The 20998-nt window shown below is 35.3% G+C and overlaps 1 protein-coding gene across 1 annotated transcript in view; it reads right to left on the bottom strand.

Moving 5' to 3' along the window:
• Positions 1 to 20998, bottom strand: part of ATRNL1 (attractin like 1) — a 701118-nt gene that overhangs the window by 514089 nt on the left and 166031 nt on the right. The window contains exons 14-15 of the mRNA XM_003787143.1: positions 17381 to 17513; positions 13351 to 13532 (exon numbers count right to left, since the gene is read on the bottom strand). Coding sequence (XP_003787191.1) covers positions 13351 to 13532; positions 17381 to 17513 — 315 coding nt within the window. The remainder of the gene's footprint in view (positions 1 to 13350; positions 13533 to 17380; positions 17514 to 20998) is intronic.

The raw sequence follows: 20998 nt of genomic DNA on the forward strand, positions 1-20998 counted from the left end.
AACAAAAAGATCAAGAAAACTAATAAAATCTGACTCTTGTGCCTAACACTAAACTAACAGAGGTTGGCAAATGCCACATAACCATTCTTAATGTTCTTAATGTTTCAAAATTAGCTTGAAATTAAAATTCATTCCATGCTGATATACTTATTTTAATCATTATACGATTTTAAAGCATGTTATCTGATGATAATGAAGAATAATATATTCTTGATTCAAGTTAGTATCTTTATAAAATTATATTTTATTATAATTTCCTCCATTTTAATACATATGATAATATATTTATTTACTAAGATGCTAAGCTAGCAATATTTTGCATATTATAAAGCAAAATTGATTCAAAATGGCACATCATTCTTTCTTTTACATTATGGGCTGCCAAGGTAGAGAAAATTATTTCTTCATCTTAGCCTTTTACAACACAGAAATAGATACTGAAATCTAGTATTTACACTAATTACATTGTACAAATGGTCCTAGAGACATTTTTTTAAAAGCCATATACCTACAAATTTGTTAAGTGTCTAAATATAATGAATTTCACATAGTACACAATCAATAAATATTTCTTAAATAAATTAAAATATCATGAATTTCCATTTAGTAGGATACTATGCACATAGTAGGTTATCAGTTTATTGAACTAATGATGATTATTTCCCACCATCCAGACAAAAGCCTGAAACAGAGATAGCACTTCATAGTACTTAATATTAATAAATAATATTCCTAATTATAAAAATACATGTGCTTTTAACATTGTGATCATCATATATTTCATATTTTACTCTGAAAAATATTTTGATGACACAAAGCTGTTTTCAGTTTTTGATAATAACTGCTGGAATCAATCCAACATAGGCATTTCAGATTAACAACTGTGTTTCATATTACAGCAATTCTGCCTATATTCTGGAACTATCTATAGCAAAGACAAGTCATTTAAAATGAAATATTACTCCCTAACTCATCATGATAAGAATCTGAGAGGAAGAGGAGAAAAACAGAAAAATGAAGCTGCTGATAAAACATTTAAAGTAACTATTACTCAGTAAATGACCTGAACAGGCAGTTCATTATCTTATGAAAGATAAATTACTACATTATGAAAATTTACTACAGCACACCATAAATCATCGTAACATTTCATTAGCCATTCCGATAAGTAAAAGATCATTTGACCTGAGATATCTCTTTAAAGTGCATGAATTTGTTGATTTTTATTTGCCAAAGCAGGGTTATCTTAAGTTTATACAACTGCAATGACTCAGGATATAATTCATTTTATATAAAGATATGCTTAATGGAATGTCACCTTGCAGAAGTTTCCTCCTTTGAAATCTTGCTAAAGCACAGCTTTCTGATAAAACAAAACATTCTTCATTTGTAGGGCATGCCAGTCAGCACACTATTCAGTCTAAGTTCACAAAACATCCCAAACAATTGTTACTCCAATCACTATTATTTATTACAATAGGTAAGAAAAAAGTGATCACTACAAGGAATCTTGAAATATGCAACTTCTAAAATAGCACATTTCCAGGTCATATCATAAGAATTAAAGATAGCATATTTTAAACATGGAAGAAAGCAATAGACTTCTAAGGTCAAATATATTAGTACTTTCTAAAACTCAGAGAATTTGGATCTGTCATTAATAGGCTCTTCCTAAGTGACAGTTACTCAGCAGAACTAATTTTCACATGTTTATTGGTTATCATCTTTGTTTTTGTAGTCAAAGAAATGAAGCATCTGGCATTACAAGAATCTTAATTTATGTTGTATGTTCCATATGCTAAAAATAAAAGTTTATAAATATACCGGTGACACGCTATAAAAGTACCAGGTTTCCCCTACATCTCATCACATATATCTTATCCTCTAGCCAGTAACCTTGTCAGGATGGTGCAAAAGTAACTGCAGTTTTTTGCATTGTTGAAATTTGCCATTTGATACTGGAATACATTCTTAATAACACAGCTATGTTGTACATCAGTTTAATCTGCGTTTCTCACTTTATGATTTCTTTTCCTAATGACTTATTACTTGATATTTAGTTTATATTTATTTTGGACTACGGAAATGATGTTAGACAAAAAGAAAGTTCAAGCGATTTTCTTATTCAAGTTCAAAATGGGTCATAAATCAGCAGAGACACCTAGCGACATCAGCAACGCACATGGCCTGGGAACTGCTAATGAGCATACAGTGTAGTAGTGATTCAACAAGTTTTGCAAAGGAGATGAGGGCCTTGAAGATGAGGAGCTCTGTGGCCAAGCATCGGAAGTTGATAATGACCAATTGAGAGCAATCATCGAAGCGGATCCTCTGACAACTATGTGAGAAGTTGCCAAAAAAGTCAATGTTGATCACCCTATGGTCATTCAACATTTGAAGCAAATTGGAAAGGTAAAAAAGCTTGGTAAGCTCCAAAACAATCAAATCAAATATTATGCTGAGAAGCTAAAGGCTCTGGGCATATGTGATTTGATATTTGATGATATGCCAAGAGTCCTTAGCTTCTCAGCACAACCATTTAGGGACCCCTATGTCTGTCACTGAGACACTTTTTTTTGTGGGAAAATATGCCTGTACCAGCTGTCTCTGCTGCTTGCACCTCTTCTGTCTGACCCCAGAGGAAGTGGGCCCCAGCTATTCTGCCCCATCACCTATAGCCCAGCAGGGTGGGAGGACACTCACTGGCAGCAGGGAGACACACACACACCCTGCAGGGCTCCTGTTCTTGATTAAAAGCACACTGTTGTTTTCTTAAAGAAAACAAAAAAAATCATGGGCTGACCAAAAATGAGAGTAACAGTAATTTTCAAGTGTTATCTTTTATTATTGACCACAACGAACCATTTCTTGATCAAATTGTGATGTGTGTTGAAAAGTGGATTTTATACAACAATCGATGATAACCAGCTCAGTGGTTGGACTCCAACCTGAAAATCAGTTCCCAAAGCCAAACTGGCACCAAAAAATGGTCATGGTCAGTTTGCTGGTCTGCTACAGATCTGATCCACTACAGCTTTCTGAATCTCGGTGAAACCATTATATCTGCAAAGTATGCTCAGCGAGTTGAGATGCATGGGGAAACTGGAACACCTGCACCCAGCAGTGGTCAACAAAAAAGGCCCAGTTCTCCACAACAACACGTGGCCATACATCACACAACCAACACTTCAAAAGTTGAATGAATTGGGCTGCAAAGTTTTGCCTCATCCACCATCTTCTCTTGAACTCTCACCAACTGACAACCACTTCTTCAAGCATCTGGACAAGTTTTTACAGGGAAAACCCTTCCACATCCAGCAGGATACAGAAAATGCTTTCTAACAATTTGGTAAATCCCAAAGCATGTTTACACTACAGGAAGAAAAAAAAACCTTATTTCTCCTTGGCAACAATGTGTTGATTGTAGTGGTATCTATTTTGGTTAAAAAAGATGTCTTTGATTTAATCATAATGAGTTAAAATTCATGGTCCCACACTGCAATTACTTTTGCACCAACCTAATATCTCTCAGACAGTTAAGAGAAAAAGTGTAGGTGTTTCTCTTTACGTGCTGGCCAACTCCAAGGCCATTGAGATATAACTAACATTCCTCTAGGAAACTATCCTCAATCCACATTACTGGTTAGATGTTCATCTTCTATCTACACATTTCATCTTGTGAGCATCTATCATTGCAATTATCACACTTTAGTATAATTGTGTTTATCTTTCCCTCCACTACTCTCTTTGAGAACAGTGATTATCTTGTGATCTTTGCATTGTCATAGGTAGTAGATTGCCAAGTACATTAAAATAGCTCAATATCTCTGTATTAAATTAGTAAAAACTGATCTTTCCTTCACAGAGAAATAGCTATACAGTTCACAAAAATATGGTTTTATGAATCGATTGTTAACAAATTTATAGTTTTTTTTTCTTTACTGTGTTTATTAATCCCAGGCATAGAAGAAATCTGTTATAAGGTAAAGAAGTCTCCACTTAAAATTACTTGAATATTTATAAAAGCCAGAAAATATAATTGATGCATCAATTTTACTAATGGGGGAAAGGTATTTAACTCTATAGACAAAAACAGGAATTAGAAATTAGAAATAGCCAATACACTCATAAGAAAGATGCATGCTAATACATTACATCACAAAAATTAAGAGTCGGCAGTAACAATTAACTGAATGTCCATCCAAATATTTTAGGAGTGATGCTAGCAATGTATGTATGGCTGAGGAGAGGTGGCTGGCACTCATCCCTTCCACAAGAAAGGACAAAGACAATAAATAAACAGCTAAGATTTGACTGGCATGTCAAAGAGAGAACACTAGATTGCAGTAGGGATATGAGGATGCACCTGTGGTGACTGGACATCTAGGAGGGAAAAACGGAGACACCAGACCTCTGCAGCCCCATCACTCCCACCTGGATCAAATCTGTCTAGAGTTAGGAGGTACCAGATGATCCTCACCAGCCCTCCATTGCTACCACGAACACCTACAATCCCTACTACAGGAGAATCCCATGATCCTCACAAGCCCCAAGCAATTTATAGAGCTGCTAGGAACTCATGCAGCTTCATTGCCCTGGATTAGAAGCACAAAGGGTGCACTTCCCACACTTTACCCACACCCTGTGAGCCAAGTTGCTGTAGTATGGTATCATCTGCATCTAGACCCACATCTGTAATGTATCTTTCTCTGGGGGCCAGTAGCCACTGCACATCTCCAGCACTGGGGCACGATATTCATTCCACATCCCATCTATGCAGGGCCTGGACCCAGGATTAGCTGTGACTCTGATCCTGAACAGCAGGAAACCAACCTCTGCCAATATACTTCCAGCTGGAGGAACAGGTCTGACAATCCTTCTGAGGCTGAACCTGCTATTGAACTAGGAAAACCACGACATAGCCTCCCCTCCAGAAGACAGGCCCTAGACCCTCCAAGCAACTAATATGTTCTCAGGCTAGTGGAGTGGCTATATGCTCACACTTAAGGCCCAAAAAACAATCCTACAGAACCCTCTCAGAACACGCCACTCGCCTACCCAATAGCTCTGAACCCACAATCAGAGTCAGAGAAACTTCCCCATAGCCTCCTTCTGGCAAATATGCCCCTAGGCCAGCCAAGCAGCCTAGTGCTGGTATCCTGAGCCTAAGAAACAGCTCCACAGGCTTCCCATGATGGGCATACATCTAAGCCAAATAACTGAGTACCCCTATACTCAAGAACTAGACATGAGAAACAGCCTTGAAAACCAATGCTGGTGGACACATCCCCAGGCAAACTCAGCAGCTATGTACCCACATCTCAGACCTGAGAAATAGTCCTGTGGACCAACCCCAGCAAACATGCCCCTAGGCCAGCCAAGCAGCCTTGTATCCAGGTGTAGGCCTGAAAAACAGCCCTGTAGGATACTCCTTGCAGGCATCCCCCAAGGAGCCTAAGAAATCATGTACCTATGTCTCTGGACAGAGTACCAGCCCCATGGACCCAACCCCAGAAAGTAAGACCCAAAATTAGCTGACCCACCATGGGCATACACATGCCCTTGGCCTGAGAACAAGTCTGGCAAGCCTATTCTCAAAAACTCATGCCACTGTCACTATAGACTCTCTCAGCCTACCCTACTGAGACACAGTGTGGATTACAGTTGAATAAACTACATGGGACTCACAACCGAATCCACCTAGAACCATCCCATCCCATCAAACCAACCCTCTATAAAAAACCTACTCCACAAAATAGAAGAGGTAATATTTTCACTAGATTCATAAAAAACAATGTAGGAACATAGCAAACATAAAAAATCAGGAAAACAAGATACCACCAAAGGAACGAACAATTCTCCAGTAACAGATGCCAATCACAAGGAAAAACATGAAATGCCAGAAAAAGAATTCAAAATAATAATCTCAAGGAAACTCAGTGAGATACAAGAGAATACAGACACACAATGCAATGAAATTGGGAAAAGAGTTCACTATTTGATTAAGAAAGTCAACAAAGATATAAATTTTTTAATTTTTTAAAAAAAATTAACATTTATTATGTATAAATAAAAAAGTAATACAATGTGGTAGGATGGAAAGATCAAAGAGTTATTCTGCGGGTCGATGTTCTCCAATATACATTCATGGGATAAGGAAAGCGCTAATGAGATGGGCTGGAATCTTGGAAGGTGCTTATTTGGTGTTCAACAAAAACAAATTATCTAAAAACAGCACCTATAGGGGTTGCCTTAGTTTAAGGTGTGTCATGTTCATTCTTATAGCAAGATAGTCACTTATATCTGGAAAGAATTTGAGGATTTAATCCAAATTTGGCAAAAACCTGCAAACATTTTTCAAAAATAGTTCTCAGTGAGACAGTACAGAAATAAAGGGAAAAGGAGGGCTGAGGACTATGAAGGTTCTAGTCTTTAGCAGCTTAGAAAATAGGTCCCAGGTAACTGGGTGTGCCCAGGCCAGGTGGGGCATGGCATCACTCTGCACTTATGCTTATTTATAAATCCCTGCGCTTCTTCTCCTTGGATCCCACTGGCTGGGATTCAGGAGGTTGCTCTGTTTCCACAGAACTCTTCTCATTATCACAACTCATTGAGTTCTTCCCCAAGAGGGAAATGATGTCCTCTCCAAATATTCTGAGGTGGTTTTCAATGACTGTATGAGGAGAACCTGTTCTGTGAGTTCCACTTCTGAGCTGTAAGAAGCTGGAGCCCTGAGAATGCTAGGAGCTATGCACATTAATAGGTTATAAGCTGTCATCTGATTGGATAATGAATGCTATTCAGTGTTCTTTAATACTCCGAAAAGGTACTGCAAGAGCACGGCATAGGCTTTTAGCAGTTGGTCTAAAAGACTCTGAATTGAAATTATTTTCTCCTCCTCGTTCTCTTGATCAATAATACCAAACCATTTATCATACAGATTGGATGGAAATACACCTCCTTGGATATTTTGAAGACAATCCTTTAAGACAGATGCTACTACAAAAATGGGCTCACTGCCCAAGTTTGCTACATCTCCAGACATTAATTTTTCCTTTAGGGTTCTACATAACTTTTTATTGGCTGATATTCTAAAGACACCCTCTGTCAGTGGCTCTTTTGATTGATAAAGGAAAGCATATCCAGAATTGGGGTTAGCAGGCTATCATTCTCACAGACATCTATGAGAGAAGCTCCAAAGAGTTATCTGGGCTACAGGGCTGGGGCTAGTGGGGCTGTGCACTGGTTGTGCTGGCAAGGGTCAGAGCTGCACCATAAGGTCCAGTTAATGAAAGAAAGTCTTATTTTCACTTCTGTTTGGTTGTTCTCCTGCTGGCTTCTGGCTGGGTACCTGAGCTCCAGGAAGAACCAGACTTGTGTGTCAAGGGATGGCTGCTCTGGGAAGGGCTCCTTGAGGACGGAAGGAAAGCTGGCCTTTTCTGGTCCCTGTGGTGGGAGTGCAGCAGCATGAAGATGGCTCAGAATTGCATAGGGATGTTCACGCCCAACTGGTGTATACAGGGGCTCTTTCTGGCCAGAACTTACCCACAGCTGATAATGTCTGAAAGATCTGGTTATTCCCAGCTTTGTTAGTGACATATGGACAATGTCATTCACAGTGTCAGCATTCTTACAGTTACAGAATGAGAATATTTATTGACATTTTTAGTGATGATCTGAAAAGGAATGCTCTTTGGCTGTTCCTTCTCTTTCGCTAGCCCCAGATGTACCTCTGAAAGAGCAAGAGCCATTGTTTCTTTAGTTCTGAACACCAGAAAGTGGCTGTGAGGTTCACTAGGGGCCAGTCCAATGGAAAGGATCTTCTGGCACAGCCCTGCCCCTCTTTGTCCATACAGTCAGCTGTCCGCAGGTTGCTCAGTGGTATTTCATTTTTTATCTGAAAGGATTTTTTTGTACCATGTATTGAATTACCACTAATAAATCAATGAACAAAAACAGGTACACTTCTGCCTCCCCCAGCCTCTTTCAAATTCCACAGGGCTACATATGAGCAGGATGTGATCCGAAGCCTCCATTGATGTTTTCTCCTTATGGGTGTCCACCCCTGGGAAAGACCAGCTCTGCACCATTCTCAGGAAGGGTTGACTTCTCTGATGACACCAGAAGGATTCCAAAGGCCAGGGATAGTTCAGTACTTTCTGAGCTTAGCTGGAGCCTGTTTTCATCACTCTACCTTTTATTTGTTCTGCCACATCAAGATCAATAGTTAAAAGCAAGGTGAGTCCATTTTCTGCACTTCAATAAAGGTTTCCAATGAACATATGCCAGTCTGATATAAAATGCTGTTCATGATAAATGCTCAGCTCCATCTTCAACAGCGTGTCAGGAGGAGGCCATGGCACTGCCTCTTTCCATGGTTCTCAGGGGAGCTGAAGGCAGCAAGGTGAGGGTGTCCCCAGTCTCGGAGACCGAGCTGCGGGGCTGAGGGGCGCCTGGATGCAGTTCTCTCATATCTGGCCTGCACGAGGGCTTACAGAAAACCTTGGCCACAACTTCGGCGCTCCAGTGCAGGGTGAAGCCCCGCTCCCGAGAGAGCTGTGGCGCCATAGCCACGCCTGAGGATGAAGCATCCACGTACAGCCTATAGGATTTACAGGATATCATTAAGTGAAAAAGAAGGGAAACATAGAAAACACATATAATAAAATAATAGCTGAAAACTTCCCAACTCTTTGGAAAGAGATGGACATCCGGATTCAGGAAGCTGAAAGAAGCCCAAATTAATTCAACCTGAACAAGTCCCCTCTAAAGCATATTATAAAGGGAGTCCCAAAAGTCACTATATAGGGGAAATGTGAAATTGTAGCTAAATGTACCTTTATTTACAAAGTATTCATTACAAAATTTTACAAAGAGGTAGCCAACATGTAGAGAATATTTTGTAAACATTTTATAATGAACATTTTATAAATAAAGGTGCATTTAACTAGAATTTCCCATTTTCTCTGTGGATAGATAGTAACTTTAGGGGTGACTTTTGGGATACTCTGTCAAATTATCAAAAGCCAAAGACAAAGAATCCTAAAAGCTGAAAGAGAAAAGCATCGAATCACATATAAGAGAATTTTAGATTAACAATGGATTTATCATCTAGAAACCTACAGGCCAGGAAATAATGGTATAATACATGCAAAATAAAAAACTTATAGCCAAGAATATTATACTCAACAAGGCTATCCTTCATAAACAGGGGAAAAATAAAATATTTCACAGACAAGGAAAAACAAAAGGAATGTATCATCACTAGAAGGGCCTTACAAAAAGTGCACAGGGAATCTTACACATGAAAGCGAAAGACAGTAATTACCATCACAAACTCTGCAAAACTATAAAACACAAAGTATAGATGATACACAAAGGACAGAGAGAAAAAAATCCAACCTTATCACTACAAAAAACTCCACCCAAATGCAAAAATAAACAGTAAAAGAGGATGTAAGGCAATCAATAAAATGATAAAAATGGTTCCTCACCTTTCAATAACAACCTTGACTGTGAATGGATTAAATGCTCCATTTAAAAGATATAAACTGACTGAATGAATTTTTTAAAAAATCAAATTATATACTGACTACAAAAAACTCACCTCATTTGTAAACACATACAGACTGACCGTGAAAGGGTGAAAAAATACATTCCATACACACACACACACACACACGCACACACAAAGGCAAGCAAGAGTAGCTACATATGTATTAAATAAAAAGACTTCAAGTGGAAAGTACTTAAAAGAGGCTGTGTATGGTGGCTTATGTCTAGCACTTTGGGAGGCTGAAGCAAGATTGCTTGAGATCAAGATCTTGAGACCAGCCCAGGAAACATGGCAAGACCTAATCTATACCAAAAATACAAGAAAAAAATTAGCTGGGCATGCTATCATGTGCCTATAGTCCCAACTACTTGGGATACTTAGGCATGAGGATCACTGGAGCCCAAAAGTTTGAAGACGCAGTGAACTGTAATGATGCCACTGCACCCTAACTGGGCAACAAAGGGAGATTTTGTATCCAAAAAAAAAAAAAAAAACTGCAAGAGACAATGAAGAACATTACATACAATAAGTGAAGCATGCACGTGGGAATAAATAAAGGAAGAGTCATATCTTGATGTACTTGCATTACTAGTAACAATGATTTTATAAGCTTGAAACTAACATTCAATTATACATTAACATTCATAGAATAAAGGATATGAACCAAATGGTCATCTCAATAAATGCAGAAAGAGCTTGGATAAAATTCAGTATCTCTTCAAGATAACCACTCCTAATAAATTAGGTATAGAAAAAAAAAAAGAACCTCAACATAATAAAGTCCATAAATGACAAACCCACAGCTAACATCATCCTGAACAGGGAAAAGCTCAAAGATTTTCCCCTAAGATCTGGAACAAGACAAGGATACCTACGCTCAACACTGCTATCCAATGTAGTACTGGAAGTCCTAACCAGAGCAACCGGGCAAGAGAAAGAAAGAAAGGGCATCCAAATTGTAAAGGAGGAAATCAAGCTGTCCAGATTTTCAGATGACATGATCTTATATGTAGAATAACCTGAAGACTGACCCCCCAAAACTTTTGTAACTGATAAATTAAGTCATCAAAGTTGCAGAATACAAAATCAACATATAAAAATCAGTATATGAGAAAGAAATCAAGAAGGGAATTCCATTTATAATAGTTACTAAAAAAAAATAACTTAGAAATAGATTTAATCAAGGAGAAAGTCCTCAATAACAGAAATTATAAAACATTGACAAAAGAAATTAAAGAGGATACAAACAAATAGAAAGATCTTTCATGCTTATGGATCAGAAGAATTAATACTAAATGACCATACTACACAAAGCAATCTATAGATGCAATGCAATCCTTATCAAAATACCAATGACATTCAACTCAGTTATTAAAAATGGGCAAATTATGGGCAAATGATCTGAACAAACATTTCTCAAAGGAAGACATACAAATGTCCAAGAAATACACTAAAAATGCTTGACATCACAAATCACAGGCATGCAAATCAAAACTAGTGAGCTTTTATCTCAGTTTGGATGGCTACTATCAAAAAAAAACAAAAAACAAAAAAAATAAACACAAATGACAAATGCTGGTGAAGATGCAGAGAGAAAGGAACTATTATACACTGTAGCAGGACTGTAAGCTAGTAGAAAGCTTCCTCAAAAAACTATAAGACCTATTATATGAACTAGTAATCCCACTACTAGACATTCATCCAAATGAAAGGAAATCAGTATATCAAAGAGACATCTGCACCCCAGATGTCTATTGCACTATTCCCAATATAAGGATGTGGAATAACCTGAGTGTCTATCAATGGCTGAATGAATAAAAATTGTGAGATATATACACAATAGAATACTAATAGACCTAAAAAAAATGAAATCCTGACATTTGCAGCACATGTATGCAACTAGAGTTCATTATGTTAAGTGAAATACGCCAGGAACAGAAATTTAAACACCACGTGTTCTTATTCACAGGTAGAAGCTAAAAAACATTGACCTCACAGAAACGAAAAGTAGAATAGAGGGCACGAGAGCATGAAAATGGAGGGATAGGGAGAAATTTGTTAAAGATTCAGAATTACAGCTAAATAGAAGAAAAAAGTTCTACTGTTCTGCCAATGTAGGATGACTATAGTTAACAATAATATATAGTTTCAAATAGCTAGAAAGAGGATATTGAAAGTTTGCAACACAAAGAAATGATAAATGTTTGAGATGATAGATATGCTGATTACCTTGATCTGATCATTATATATGTATCAAAATACAACTATGTACTCCATAGTATGTACAGTTATTATATATCTTTTTTTTAATTATTTACAAAAAAAGCTTGAGCAAAAATAATTCAATTATTCACCATGAAAAAATTGAAACACTGGCCAGGGTCAAATATTTTTCTATAATCCACATCAACTAATCAATGAAGTGACTGACCTATGAATTCATTTCTAAATTATGATTTCTGAAAACAGTAGTTATAGCAGTAGTAAGAACAAAGACTTTTATCATTAAAGTAATAACTCTTAAAATGGAAATTATAACATTAATAACCATACTAAACATTAAAAAATGGAATTTATCTATATTCATTAAATGCAGTATCTCATTTACTACTTACACTAAATATATGAAGTAGATATGATTATCATCCCAAATTACAACTGAAGAATGTACAGCTGGAGAGGTTAACTTACTTCTATATTGGAAAGATAAGAACTGTGTCCAGGTTTTATGCTTGCCACCATTTTGACACACTATCAATAATGATTCTTTTTTTTTTTGAGACAGAGCCTCAAGCTGTTGCCCTGGGTAGAGTGCCATGCCATCACAGCTCACAGCAACCTCCAACTCCTGGGCTCAAGCGATTCTCTTGCCTCCGCCTCCCAAGTAGCTGGGACTACAGGAGCCCCACACACACCCGGCTATTTTTTTTTTTTTTTTTTTTTTTTTTTTTTGGTTATAGCCGTCATTGTTGTTTGCCAGCCGGGCTGGATTCAAATCCACAAGCTCAGGTGTATGTGGCTGACACCTTAGCTGCTTAAGCCACAGGCACCGAGCCATAAATAATGATTCTTAAAAGTCAGGTATACTACAAAAAGCATTATGTGATTGCTTCCCTTCCAAGTAATTGGTACTATGTCATCAACCTTTATCCATGTGATAAGGATATCCAGGATCCCTATGGATGGCATGCATGATCAAGCCCCTTACCTAAAATGGCTTAGTATTTGCACATAACATACCTTCATCCTCCTGGACATTTTAAATCTCTGGGTTACTCATAATAGCAAATGCAATATAAATTCTATGTAAATAGTTATAATACATTGTTTAGAGAAATGACAAGAAAATAGTCTACACATGTGTAGTACAGACACAACTATTTATTATTCTTTTCCAAATATTTTTGATCCACAGTTGGTTGAACCCAGCAGTGCAGAACCCATGAAACAGAGAAATTTGACTATTTTCATTATGAAAAGTTTACAAGCAAAAATAATCTACATCACATTATACAGAGTGGAGTTATATTTCTTAAATTATATACACATGTTTTTAAGTGTTTACTCATACAAGATGACATCTTGGTAAGGTAATGCAGGAATTTACTGTGTAAAACACAATATAGTGATTTATAAAACTTTATTATCAAGTAATAATTCACTTTAAGAATCAGTTCCACTTTTATTTTCAAAATTAGAAAGAGTAATAAAATAAAAAAACAGAGTGCATTATTTCTAGGAATTATGAGGTTATCATAGCATATTTCCATAATATAAACAAGTATAGATGTTACCTGTTGTGTATATTTCTGTATTTCATCCAGAACAAATTCTACTTCTTTTGGGGTTGTTAGTGAAGCGAGATTTCCACTAAGATTGTAGCAATAAAGTTTGGCATTGTCATAGCTTTCTCTACTGGAATTGATTCTAAGACAAGCATCCCCAATATGATTCCATCCTTCTCCACAGAGGTGAGCTAATTTAAAAATATATACATTTTTAGATTACCAAAACACAAATTTACTTTTCAATTATTTCAGAATCCTAAATACAACTACTATATTTGTTGAAATTATTTTTAAAAATAAAACACCATAATATTTAAATATAATATTCCAAACAAAATTTGTCTAATAGTTTGATGGAAAATCAAACCCAAAGAATCTAATTTTTATTTAATCATTAAATATAACCTATGGCTCTAAGATATCCATTAAAATGTGTTGAGCATTAGGTTTTCTGTATAAAGTCTACTATATTGGTACATGACAACAACAAGTAAAATCACTGTTACATTTATACCTCAAGGACCAGCTTACATAGACAAGGTCACTTTAATAGAAAAACAACCAGCACAAAACCAAAGCAAGTTCAATGTTATTCTTTTGAAATAACTAACCTACAAATCTAACTTCTATAGCTCAGGTATATTGTTTTAGTGTAAGTGGCGTTCTTTGATTCTTTAATTGTTAAGTATGGGTAGAAAAGTCTCATTTCATTAATGTTTAGTAAAGAAGCTATAATCTTTCCTTTGTAGTGTTTATTTTTACGTTACTACTCAAGTGTCTTTCTAAAGTTTAAAGATACTATTTAGTAAGAGCAGTTTATCTATAAGGCTCCAAATTAAACTTTAAGTGCCCATTTTCCAAAACACGGGTTTATAAATACATCAATAAAGCTAAGGTCTACTGTACACTAATTAACAATGCATTGCTTCATAAACAGACTGATCTATAAAATTAGAATACATGTAGTCTCTTTATCACTTCAAATATATTAGTGCTTCTTATCCTTAGATGCATTATTGCAACCCTTATGAAATTGCTCTAAAGCAGTAGTTTTCAAATCTTTGGTCTTTAAATCTTAAAAATCATTGAAAGCTCCACAGAACTTTTATTTAGGTATTTTTATATGCATTGATTTGGATCATATTAAAATTAAAACTAATATTTTTTAAAATACACTTATTCATTTAAAATAATAACTTACAACCTCTTTACAAATGTACTCTTACAGCTGTTGGGATGCCTTTCCCCTGTATGCTTCATAAATGAATCCTCACATCCCCTTCCCAAAGGAAAGCAACTGGCAGTTTAAATTAGACTACAGCATCAAAAAAAAAAAAAAAATACATATTAACGAATAAATAGGGGATGGAGAGGTAGATAGAGAAAAATGCTCATTGTAGAATGTAGGGTGTATTTGTCTATAATTCTTATTTTTCTATATGTTTGAAATTTCAGGTGATAAAATGTTCTGGAGAAAAACATTACAACTTAAATAGTATATTTTAATTTTAAAAACATAGGTCTCAAATTTTAAAAAATAGTGATTTGAGTAGTATTGTGGTACAATTTTGCTAATGCCTTTAACATCTGGCTTATAACTATTATTTCTCTATCAGCTTCTACATTCAATCTATTAGTATAGCATACATCAGTTAGCCTCTGAAAAACTCCATGGTAAAACCGTAAAAGAATGAGAATTACAAAAACAAGTAATATCTTAGCATTATATGCCCTGATTTCATGAACATCCTAAAAAGATATTGGGAACTCTCATTCTTTGATGGTTACTGTTCTAAGAATTAAATTGGGTACCACGAATAACTCACAGAGTTGGGAACACTGTAATCCCTTAATAAACTTTAATTATCATTTAATAAGATTCTTTAGCATGCCTGGTTTTCATTTTTGAGACCACATAAATAACAGTCTGCCTGGACTTATTGAAGCCAAAGAACCAAATCACTTTTTCTTACCAGACAAAATTTTTTAAATTATGTTCTTTTCTCACCTTACTGAATCAAGAGGGATTTAGATTGTTTTTGCCTGTCTCCTTAATTTTTTTTCCACGAGACCAAAATAAGCTAATTGACAAATACTATAGACTGAGGGTACCCTCAGGAGGGCAATGCATAGGACTTTGAGGCTAAACTACATTACATCCCTGAACCAAATATTTTTATAGTGTAGTATTTTGTGGTATTGAGCATCAACTCAGCTGTTGGTTTAAAAGAAAGCAGTTAATTTTTTTTAAGAAGTTTTGTGAGATAAACTCAAATTGCCAAGCTCATAAGAGAATGATATTAAAAAAAAAAAGTGCAGTTTTCAGACTGGGCCCTTTACTTACAGAATTCACTTGAGATAAGCTGAATGGAAAGCTAACTGTATATACCCAATTGGCTGCTTAACATATATATGAATTCAGAATAGGGAATTAGGGTATAATATAACATTTCATTATATCTTCTTTTTTTTTTTTGGCCAGGGCTGGGTTTAAACACCCTACCTCCGGCATATGGAGCTGGCATCCTACCCCTTTGAGCCACAGACGCTGCCTTCATTATATCATCTTGTCAAGCACAGACGGCCCTTATACCAAGGAAATATTTTTATCCTGGGAATAAGTGGATGAATACTACCACAATAAATATACTATAATCTGTCTAAACTTCTGCCAGCAACCAATTTTCTCTCTCTCTTTTTTTTTTTTTGCAGTTTTTGGCCAGGGCTGGATTTGAACCCACCACCTCCGGCATATGTGGCTCCTTTGAGCTACAGGTGCCACCCCAATTCTCTTTCTCATAGAAGCAGTCTTCCTTTAAACACATATATTCTTTCACTTAAATCTTATTTTGGTCTAGGATTTATGATTTGTGTTTTTAAGAAAACTTTATGTAAATATTTGTATAGATCTATGTTTACTTTACATTATCAATACTACTTTCAAGTTCTTATTATCTCACTGTTTCTTCTTAAATCCTTCCTATTGCATTAATGTTCTCTAATTTTCTCAAAATGAACACATATGCATAGCACCATTTAAAAGTTTTAGAGATCAGCATATAAAAAATTCTAAATTTTGAATGAACATTCCAAAACATCACTGGTATTTTTTAAAGGCAGAATAATTTTGATTTTGTTACATGAACTTGTAAGACAAGATTCTGTTTCAAACATGAATTCCTTTATAGACTTTTCTAACACTTTTTTAAATTACATAGGTTCAGAAATTTATCTATGTTAAAAAAAAAAAAAGACCCTGGGATAGAGAGAGGCAAAAAAACGGGACAGGAAAAAAAAAAAAAACCTAGTTAATAGTTAGAATTCGGGTTACAGTAGATCTATGTTATAATCTAAAGGAAAAACATTTACAAGTGAGGCACGTTTGAGTGAGTCACTTTATCAGCATGTACCTCAGTCTAACTGTATAACAAGAAGACGGAACTAGTTAAATACCTGCATTACTTTTCAATTTTGTGATTTTATCTGTTATATTAAAAAGAAAGTGCACTTAGGGTCTACTATGCTGAAGTATGAATGTTAATAGTAAAAATAAAAGGAAATTGTTAAACTGAGCTCTGCTCTGTTTTGTACAAATTAGAGTCTCATAAAAACAGATAACATTCATTATAAATGCTAGAATTCATAACAAAGTCAGTAGAAAGTATTCACTTAATTTAAAAAAATAAATGTCCATTAAAAATAAATTAAATATCAAAAATGTTAATATTTGTTAAATCTGGATATTAAGTCAGTACTAATTATTTTCTACATTTTTAAGATTTTTATAAAAGCATGAAATGGTATCTTATTGATTCAACAGTATGGTATAAACACATAATTGTCTTAGAAGAACTAAAAACAAATACAAAGTATAAAACTTTTCTTACAGAAATAATACTATTACTACTGCAATATTATAGTGTGTTACTATTACTTTCAATTTAGAAAATGTAATGTTCTTGCTAAATGCACTTTACTATGACAATATTTACCTGTAGACTATAAAACTTTAATTACTAAAGTTTGAAATCTTTACCTGGTAAAGCCTGGCATTCCTGCTGTCTTTGATCCCACTGACAATTCAAGTTTAGTGAACAGCTTTTACAACTGGTAAGTTTGTTACAAATCTGTTCATTTCTCACGTGACATTTGGTGTAGTTTTTGACAGACTGGAAAATTAAACGATAAAGTATGTTATTTTTCACCTTTGTACAGCAATGGTTCTTAAACTTTAGTATATTTTAAATCCCTGTGAAATATAAAATACAAATTCCTAATTCCAAATCCAATTTTATTCAATCAGAATCTCTCCTACTTATTTCAAGTTGTTGAATTTAAATTTGGCGTAAAGCTGCTTCTGCGGGTAGGGAATGACAATTTAATATGTAAATAAACTGCAGCTCAACTTCCAAGTATATTACTGTAACATATAGATAAGTTTCAGCCAATCATAGCTGAGCTTTGATCAATCCCAGGCTACCAACTGATCAGACCACGTCCATATAAAACCCAACATCAAACAGAACAAGAGTTAATTGAATACCAAGGAAATGCTTTGGCAGATTTTCAAGCTAAGTCTACCAGTACTGAAATAGTGAAAAATGCACTTTCAATGAACTACATAGATTTATCGAAGTCAAATCACCTGTGATCACCTAATTAATAAACAGTGGAAGGAACCTGAATTGAAGGAACAAAACTTGGTATTTCAGAGGATGTAAATCCAATGTTAAGCAGGGACTTATGGAGAGCCTAGAGGGCCACTTGGTCACCCCTGAGTCTTTAAAGCTTAAATTATTAAAATCTTTGTTCTCTATGACTCATCATGGAGTAGATAAAATGATACAAATTACTTTAAAAAATGAAATGACTGTTCTAAAATTTCTAAAGTGGTTCATAACCAATATTGATTTGTCAAACCCATAATTCAGTCAAGATAATTAAAAACCTCAAGTGATGCATTTCTGGCACCTGCTGGATCATTTGAACACGGATATATTTCATTCAGTTACTAACTTCAATTCATATTTTCTGGTTGCATAAAGCTTTCCCATACAGGACAGCTAACACAAAAATGGTAGCTAAAATGTTATTAAAATAGAAAATGCTCCCTTGTAGAGCATTCCCGGAGAAATCTGTAGCAGTACAGGTACTCATTTCAATGGACAAGTTCTAAAATAGTTAAAAGTATTATAAACAAAACATCATTTGTCAAAGCTGACAGGATTGCCTTAGCCAAAGGTATTACCAGTTAATAACAATCAGATCCACTCCCACTAAAAAACACAGGTAGACCCCTTATGAAATAGTTGTTGTAAGACCTATTAGTAGATGCTCATATATCTCTTGCTCTTATAAATTCAGTACTGCAAGGCTTTAATGCATTATGCCAAAGTATATTTTCACTGGGTAAAAGAAGGACTTTGTGTTTCACAAATTGATGATAACCAGACTTTTCATGATGTAGTATCTGAGATTGGATTGTTTGTAAAAAAAAAAAAAAAAAACCATCAGAAAAAGAATATCCTTGAATTCTCTTGGTTGGGGCCAGGCCAAGTTCAAAACCTGAGCTTCAGATCCACATCTCTCTCTTAAAAGGGCCCCTCCAGACTCTAGGGACTGTACACTCATTAGAGAGCTTAAAGTAAAAATGAATAGGCAAGCTTCTTCTCAAAAGCAGATGACATCCTAAATGAAAAAGCTTTCCCAAGATCTTAGATCAAGACTTCTCTCGTTTGTCATCATAAAACCTTTGTTCTCTTTCCTTTTCCCCCTGTGTTCCTTTTCTGTTTATACACGGCCGAAAAATTATGCTCTCATAATTGATAGCTTCCACAGGGATTATAACTGAATGTGCATAAGTCATGTTAAACTAAATCCTTACATGACCTTAGAAATTCTCTGGTTCACCCCATAACAAAGTTCTCTGATGCTCCATATTTTATACAGTTAGACTTTTAGATTTGCATATTCTAAGTCCTTCTTTAAATCTAATAGTAGAAGAAATCTATAAGGGGTTTACAGTTAAATTATGCCAGAAATTAAATAAGAAAATGAAAAGAAAAATAAGTCAATAGTTTGTAAACAAATTGATAATGCTAATCACTTAAATACTGAAATCCTTCAACTGTCCAAGGATTCAACAATGGAACCTCAGACAAATGTTACAAGTGCTTCTCTACTGGTGATCTAATACACAAAGCAAGGAAGTTTTTGTGTGTCCTTTTAGGATATATTTTCATCTCTGCAGGATTTAACAACCAACCATAAATATGGGCAACTTCATGTATCAATAAGTGGAAAATAAGGGGCCACTCTGGATTAGAGATTTTAACAGTACTGCTGTCACTCAATAAGCAACTGGAGAACATTGATCTAAACTTCTTAATTTATACTATGAAATAAAGAGAAATTTGCTAGCAGGTGTGAGTAACTCTAAACAGGCACTAGGCATCTTTTGGTGGAATGCTCCTTCCCTGCCTGGGGATAAATGTAAATGAGGTTATAATTAGAAATATGTCTCAAACATTAGCTACTATCCTGAATCTACTTAAAAGGCTTGCCCATACTTGAAGTTTTCTTGCTTAAAAGAACATGACTGCTTTGAACTATCTGTTGGCTGAAGGACAAGGCAGTGTGTACATTGGCTAACATCTCCTCCTGCTGTACATGGATAATATGGCTGATCGGTTGTAATAAATCAATGAACAAGCTACTTGATAAAAAACAAGTAGATTCCTCTTCTGGCTCATTGTTGGTATATTTGATTTTGATTGGTTCACTCATGGGGGCTCCTGTTGAGGAGTAAACTTCAGTCTCTTACTATTATTCTTTTGACAGTCATGACAAAAGTTTCCTCAGTATGCCATATCCTCTTAAAAGTCTGAAATGCTTATATGAAGCCACCTGTTATACATCAAATAGTCTCACTGTGGTTAAAATAATGAAAATAAGATGAGAGTGTAAAGAAAACAGCCAACTGAATGGATGAGAATTGTGAATTCCATACTGAGACCAAATAAGTCCATTATGTTGTAGCATCAGCGTCGAAGGTGTTGGTTAATCTCTTAAAATTAAGAGCTGATCAAAAGAGGATAATTAAATTTGGCCTAACTAGTATGTAAACAAACTTAAACCTAACTTACAAGTATATTATTGTAACAGATAGCTGAGTCTCAGGCAATCACAGCCTGTCACCTCATCAGATAGGAACACACAACATATGCCTCATCACATCATGCCCAAATAGGGCACATGCCAACATGAAACTAATAAAGCTATTTCTGTACATCATTTCCTTTCTCTATTAATACGACATGCCAGTGTTTCAGGCAGGAGCTCTCTGAATCTCTATTGCTTCAGGGCGATGCCTGATTGATACATCATTCTCTGTTCAAATAAACTTTGCTAAATTTAATTTGTCTAATGCTTTTCTTTTAATAAGCTAAACTATTATTCTTGGAATTGGAATGAGTGCTTATTGAAAATAAAGTGTGTAAATTACAGAAATTTGAAATAAACCATCCAGTGAAAACTTTTTCTAGTGAATTTGAAAATAGGCTTACAGTTCAACAAATAAATTCAATGCATAAAGTCATGGCCCTTAATCATGACACGAAATGATTTTAGTTTTTTTTTTTTTTTTTTTTTTTTT

This window comes from Otolemur garnettii, unplaced genomic scaffold (genome assembly GCF_000181295.1).
Source record: "Otolemur garnettii isolate 467f Iridium unplaced genomic scaffold, OtoGar3 scaffold00021, whole genome shotgun sequence".
Lineage (NCBI taxonomy): Eukaryota > Metazoa > Chordata > Mammalia > Primates > Galagidae > Otolemur > Otolemur garnettii.